Source organism: Plectropomus leopardus, chromosome 21 (genome assembly GCF_008729295.1).
Source record: "Plectropomus leopardus isolate mb chromosome 21, YSFRI_Pleo_2.0, whole genome shotgun sequence".
NCBI classification, from domain to species: Eukaryota; Metazoa; Chordata; class Actinopteri; order Perciformes; family Serranidae; genus Plectropomus; species Plectropomus leopardus.
This window is the reverse complement of record NC_056483.1, coordinates 3,987,080-3,993,681: the sequence shown is the minus strand read 5'-3', so window position 1 is coordinate 3,993,681 and position 6,602 is coordinate 3,987,080. Positions and strand designations below refer to the sequence as shown.

General features: G+C 39.0%; 1 protein-coding gene across 2 annotated transcripts in view; it reads left to right on the top strand.

Moving 5' to 3' along the window:
* Nucleotides 1–1,775: 1,775 nt before the first annotated feature.
* sh3kbp1 (SH3-domain kinase binding protein 1) overlaps nucleotides 1,776–6,602 on the top strand; it is a 41,311-nt gene continuing 36,484 nt past the window's right edge. The window contains exon 1 of one of the 2 annotated variants that reach the window (XM_042510202.1): nucleotides 1,776–1,995. In XM_042510202.1, the coding sequence (XP_042366136.1) occupies nucleotides 1,992–1,995 (4 nt within the window). In that variant the 5' untranslated portion in view covers nucleotides 1,776–1,991. The remainder of the gene's footprint in view (nucleotides 1,996–6,602) is intronic. The other variant, XM_042510203.1, reaches the window with a different exon arrangement.

Genomic DNA, 6,602 nt, shown 5'->3' with positions numbered 1-6,602 from the left:
ATGAAATAACTAGGTTATTCTGGCAGTCAAATGCCACTTTATCCATTTGAGCTCATTATCTAAACTACAGTAGACTCCCTGCACAATGCAATGTGAGGGTATATGATTACACTCAGCTATCGCGAGATTTGGGTTACACAGGTGCGAGGCTATGAGTCGAGGAAGGTGCTACCTTCAAGGGCTGTTGGAAATACTGACATTCACAATGAAAAGTGCTTAAGCAGCTCTGTAAACATTTTAAAAGTTACTGATACTGAATGTCCTAGTGTATTTCAGCCACTTTACCAACAGAGAACAAAATCAGAAACATAATATTTATAGATAAGACTAGTCTGTTAGAGCAAGGGGAATTCAATCACTGAGGAGAAATTTGCAAAACCTTTTGTTAAATTAAAACACCAGTTACATGCCTTATGTTTACCTTTGCTCAGCTTTGTAACTGTTTTCTAGAATAACATGATTTTTTGGAACATAAGAGTATTTATGACTTAAGAATTTGATAGTAATTTCTGAATACTATGTATCACAAGACCTAATTTTCCTGTATGCACCTGCAAAGTACCTAAAGTATATTGCATACTTTTACATGCATGTGCTTACATAAATTAATTATTGTATGTGATGATTAGTCAATTAATCAGTCTGTTGACTGCAGCAAAGGGCCGAGGCCGGAATTGAACCCACAGCACTGCGGCAAGGACACAGCCTCTATACATGGGGCGCCCGCTCTATCCACTGATCCACCAGGCACCCCCGTATCAACAATTTTAAAGTGACACAGTGTATTAACTGATTTTTTTCATTGTAAGTTGTAAAGGATGTTGGATGGCGGAAATAGCAGACTACAGCAGAACAGTGTGCGAGACCAGCTAACAATCACTCCACTTGTTTCATCACTGTTTTCCTGATAGCCTCTTAGGCACCAAACATGGGTGTTTTGACGTGACCTGTTGCTGTGATTCCGTTGCGATAGTGCTTCAAAAAGCATCACTGCATTGTGGCAAAAAGAGTGGGTATTTTAAGCCAATACATCTTCTCCTAACCATAACCAAATGGCTTTTGTGCCTAAAGCTAACCACATTTTAACGACAGTATTGTTGAAACCTAACATCTGTAAGTGTCTGCAACATAGTTATGTACAAATGTAATGCATTTGTACAATTTATTCTGCTGATTGGGTTGACATATTGCCAGGCGCTTTCATTTGTTATAACCTAAAGCCATTAGAGCCAAGACAAGAAAATATTGAAATGGAAACACAAACAACTTCAAAAATCTTTTTATTATACAATAAAGAAACCAGACTAAATATTAAATCAGTTTGCGAGCTGTGGCAGTCAATGACGTTAGTGAGGATGTCTGTGAGTTATGGAGTAAGATGTTGAGGAGAGTTAAAACAAAATCAAATGCCATACAAAACCAAAGATTTGACAAAATTTATATAAGGCAATGATTTCTCCAAAAGAACATATTTTGAATTGAATATAACAATTCTAAAAATAATCTAAATAAATCATCATGTTACAGCATGTTGGGCAAAATCAGAGCTTTCCTCGTGAAGCAGCTCATTGTGAGTACAGAGATCTGTTTGTAATTGTGTCACCACCATCTGCTTTGAGAGCATCATGCTTGGTACAACAAATTGCGTCACATTGCTCCCGTTATCTGGCTGTGATGAAAATGCAAATTTGGGAAGTCGGAATTTACGCAGTGCACTTGAAGGCAACAAGAGAGAGAGAAAGGGAGAGGGAGATTTGTTCATCAGCGCTTTTCCGTTTTCTGGGTCCTCGCTCTGCCTCCTCTGCCGTGTCACCGGAGAGAGAGAGAAAAAAGAGGAAGGAATATGGTTTCATCAGACGCTCCTCCCGTTTCAGCGCGGCGGTAGCGGATCTATAGTACGAGCAGGAGGCTGGGGCTCGGTCGCACAAACCTCACACAACCACCTTTACAACTAACCCACAGGAGCGCGACCAGCACACCGGGACACATAAATGGGTGAGATGCAACGTCTTTTTCTGCTTCTAATTTAGAGAATACCCAAAAATAGCCTCCAGCGCCTCTGCGCATCTGGATGGGCAGGAATAAACGCCCGGTCCAGATGCGCGCAGGGTTCAGCCTATCTCCTTCCTCCCCCTCTTCTCTCCTCTCCTCCCCACCTCACCTCCACTGACGTCGCTTCATACATAGCCGAGCTGTTTGTGAGTGACCGCACGGGCTTTGGCGTTTCCGTCGCTTGTATTCATGATTAGAAAGCTGCGCGTGGGTGTGCGGCGGCGCGGCTGTGCATGCGTTTTCAGGAAAAAGCAGCGGGTCACATTGATGAGTTGCAGATGTTGACACGTTTACATTTACTCTCTGTCTGTCTGCCCATTGTGTTGCACAGTGTTTGACTCTCTCCAGCTCCCCGCGTCTCTGTGGATGAAAACAGGCCTGACTGTGACATTTCTCTCATCGTCGCTATCGTTTTCCCACAGCACTGCGCTGTTGCACACAATGCATGAAAATTAATTCATTGCAGGATTGGTGGAGGAGTTATCAGTTAAGTGCATGTAGAAATTTCACCTCCCTTTTCTTTCCATGCTGCTTTCCAGTCTGCATCTATAAGACATTCCCGTGGATAACTTATCACTGCTGCAAAGAAGCACTTTACATTTTGTAAACAGCTGAAGGTTCTATATTATTAACCCCTTGAAACCAGGGCAAAGTGGCTTGATTTCTTTCAAACAATGAGCCGCTTAAGAGGTGAAAATGGGCAAGAAATTAGTAGAACAAGAAAACAGGACTCCCACAGATTGTTAAAAAGTCTTAGAAGGCATTTAATTCATTAATCTTAAAGTAAGGCCTTAACTGGTATTAAAATGTCTAAAATCAAACTTTCAAAATTCTTAAAAATGCTGAGACATGGGATTTGTTTGTTGTGATGTGGCATCTAGGGGTGAAACGGAAAATTATTTATGCAAATTATCTGCATCAAAGCTTTGTTTAATCCATATTAAAAAAAGTGCAATGTGTTTTGCACGGATGATTAATACTGTGGCACACAGTGTTTATGCTCATGGCACAGGACATAAAGAAGAAACTTCAAAAGCATACATCCATGCTCAAAATAAAAGAAGAATAAAAGGTGATTTGAGAGTGAAAAACGCAAAATCGTCACAAAAAATAAATTAGTGGGTATTTCCTACTTTTGCTCTTCCCTTGTTTCCACCACAAGATTAAAAAAAGTCATCCTATATTTTAAATAAACATTTAGGCAAAATTGTAAATCTGACTCTTGCAATTTTTTGCTTGGTTGCCCCTAACATACCTCATAAAATTGTTCATAACTCTACATAACTGTCAGTTCAGTTCATTTTCTTTCTTCAATTCACTGTAAATCTGGTCTTTTTTTCATTTTTTTCTGAGGGGCATTAAAAAGTATTAAAAAGTCTTAAATTTAACTTGCCTTAAAATGTAGGAAACCTGGAGAATTAGCACAAAAAAAAGATAATATATTTTTTTAATGAACAGAAAAAATGACCAAAAAATGCTTAAAATAATAATTATACAAATTCTGAAAAATATTTTGTAAATATGATTCTGATAATTATAAGTATAGTTTTCTCTACATATCCTCCTGTCTTTTAAAAAAATAAATTTCTAAATATACTAATTTCTAGCATTTTTCAAGACATTACATGCAGTTGTTCATTGCCTTTCTATCCCGTTTTCAAAAGAAATCAGACTAATTTGCTCAGGGTTTAAAGGTTTAAAAACATGTGAAAGGTGTCTGAACGCAGCACAAGGAAAGTAATGTTGACCCAGGTTTCAAAGGGTTAAGCTGTAATGAAGATAGTTGCAACCTTGTCCAAAAATACCTCTTTTAAATCCCCTTTGCATGCGTGCCTTCTAATGAACCCCTGACTCTGCTGCATGTAAACAAACAATGCACAGCTATCCCTAAAGGAAACACTCACAGGCACGCAGTTATACTCTGCTGTCATGGCTGATTGACCAACTGGGAGATGCAGGCGATTTCCTCAAAGGCCTAGACCATACTCACTGTGTGCATGTGTGTACTGTGGTCGTTTAATTACTTGCAAAATTGGCTGTAATATGCACCACTAATTATAGTATCAGCTGAAATGGAAATTACAAGGGCCTTTAAACAGGACCGGCATATTAACTAAACCTAAAATAAGCCTTTAAAAAGTAGTTTTTATATCCTCTTATGTTACATTCATAGGTTTCATATCCCTCTTTCTAATACATGGTAACAGGATGCATACACAGTGCCCAGAGGGATGGTGGTGGTTGTGGGGGTGTCAATACGGGGCCCCCAAGTGGGTTAATCTGTTCATGACATTTGTACAAGAGGAATAAGTTGCCAAGTTTCCTACTCCCGTCTGATTTTTAAAGGGACAGTTCATCCCCCAATCAAAGCACATTTTTCCTCTGATGTGCTATTTATCAGTTTAGATTGTTTCTAGATCTGAGACATCAGCTGTCGAGATGTCTGCCTTTTCTCCAACTGTTCATCTTTGAGTGAAAAAGTAGTCAACTTTCCGCTGCACCTGGGCACGGTGGCCCTGGCTGTCGACTTTATGCTTCTTTGCTGTGATCGTGTCTGCGACCTTGTTGGTAAATCTGTTGTTAAGCAGCTGTTCGTTTGCCGTCTGTCTATGAGCGGTTTCCATGAAACCTCAAACTACACAAATTGAAACTGCGAATATATTATAGACCTAAAAGAAGCATGTCAATGTCTGCTGTAATTTCACTTTTATAGGCCACGTGATGCCATGGCTATGCGCTTGTTGGTAGAAACAGGCACCCCAAGAGGTGTTATTGCATCGAATAACTCTGCAAAAGTTGAGCTGATCATCTGGAAGTTTTGAATCCATAGTTCCTCTTTGAAATCTTGGACAATCACCCCCCAGAAATCCTTCATACATGACAGCTTCCATATATGAGGGGCTTGCCCTCATAAATACAGTTATATGGTTGGTGGGTGTAATTTGGTAGAAAGAAAATAACTTCTGAATGAAACTGCTCACAACAGGGTGTGTGGATTATCCTGAGTTACAGGGTCATGTTTTCTGTTAGAAGACATTGCTGTTCACTGTTTCAAGTGGATTTTTTCGAGCACCATAATCCCAGCATCATCTAGTTTCATCATTTTGGAGAGAAGAGAGACATCTCTATGGCCACAATCTTCAACACTCAGCAGCTCACAACAAACAGACTGATAGATAGCACCAGACTGATAAATAGCACTAACGGTAAGAATAATAATATAATACGAAAACACCAATAAACACAATAAATAAATAAATAAACAACACAATACATTCTGTATTCTTGAGTTTGGGTGTAATGTCCCTTTCATCAAGATCTTCCACCAGTGGCCACTATATTAGGAACATCTTTATTGATATATTGCAATTAAACAAAGCAGCTCCATCACAAATTCTGCCTTTGAAAAGCTTATGATGTTCACTGATGTTCATGACTGAGGTCAAAGATGGCGTTTTACTGGACTACATTATGTATATATATATATATATATATACACACACATGTTACAGAGTGCAACTTCAGTGCTAAAATAAACTGTAATTTAATTAAAATTAATGGCATGATAAAAGTAGACTACATGGCAGAACAGTTGTATTGAATTGCATCAGATTTTATGTACCTAATAACAATTGATGTACCTAATAAATTGCCCATTGATTGTGGTAGATGCTACAAGAAATAAAATTTAAAGACAATAATGTCTTTAATGTTATCTTTTATTAAACTTGCCCTAAATAGACAAGACTATTTCAATTTGTGGTAATGCATCTTGCATTCATTGGTACCATTTTGTTATTTTGGTTATTTCTGTGCTTCCTGACGTACAAAATGTCTTGGAGACAAGACAAAATCTCAAGTCACAATGGACAGCTTTCTGTAATCCTACTGGTGCTGCAGTTTTCAAGGAGAAAAGAGTGTCAGCTTTGTCTAAAATTGTGACCTTCAGTCCCTCAGAACTGAAGTCAAAGATTTAGCAGTTACACAAGTAGACACAAACGTTACAGGAACTTATTCTCTGTTTTGTGATTAGCCATAATAGAAAGAAATACAGTGTGACCAAAAGAAATGTTTCACTATCACAGCCGGAACTGAAAACTCTCAATCTCTTTCTTGCTTTTGCTTTGCTGTCGCTGTGTCTCCTTCCACCTACATTCACAAAGATGAATGCACAGAGCTCTTATCTGGGGGTTGTCAAAAGGCATTCTGGGAAATGGGAGTGCAGGGGATTAGAAATATTCAATGCAGGTTGAGGGAGTACAAACTCTTTGTCACAAAATAACTTCCTGCAGTGCAAAAGAGTGATGAGTTTAGCAGAGAATAGTTGGAATTTTCCTTTTAACGTGGGAGAATTTGCTGAAGTCTGTGATCTGATCCACAGTTGGAGTGGGTGGCTTTGACTCCCAACGGGCTTGGGTCCAGCGTGAATGTTTTACAGACTGAAAACACGCAGCTGCTCTTGACATCATCAGCGTCAGCAGTGAAACATACCCACAACTAAACACAGGTCGGCTGTAAACCAGTGAAATGTCAGCATGGCTTTGCGGAGT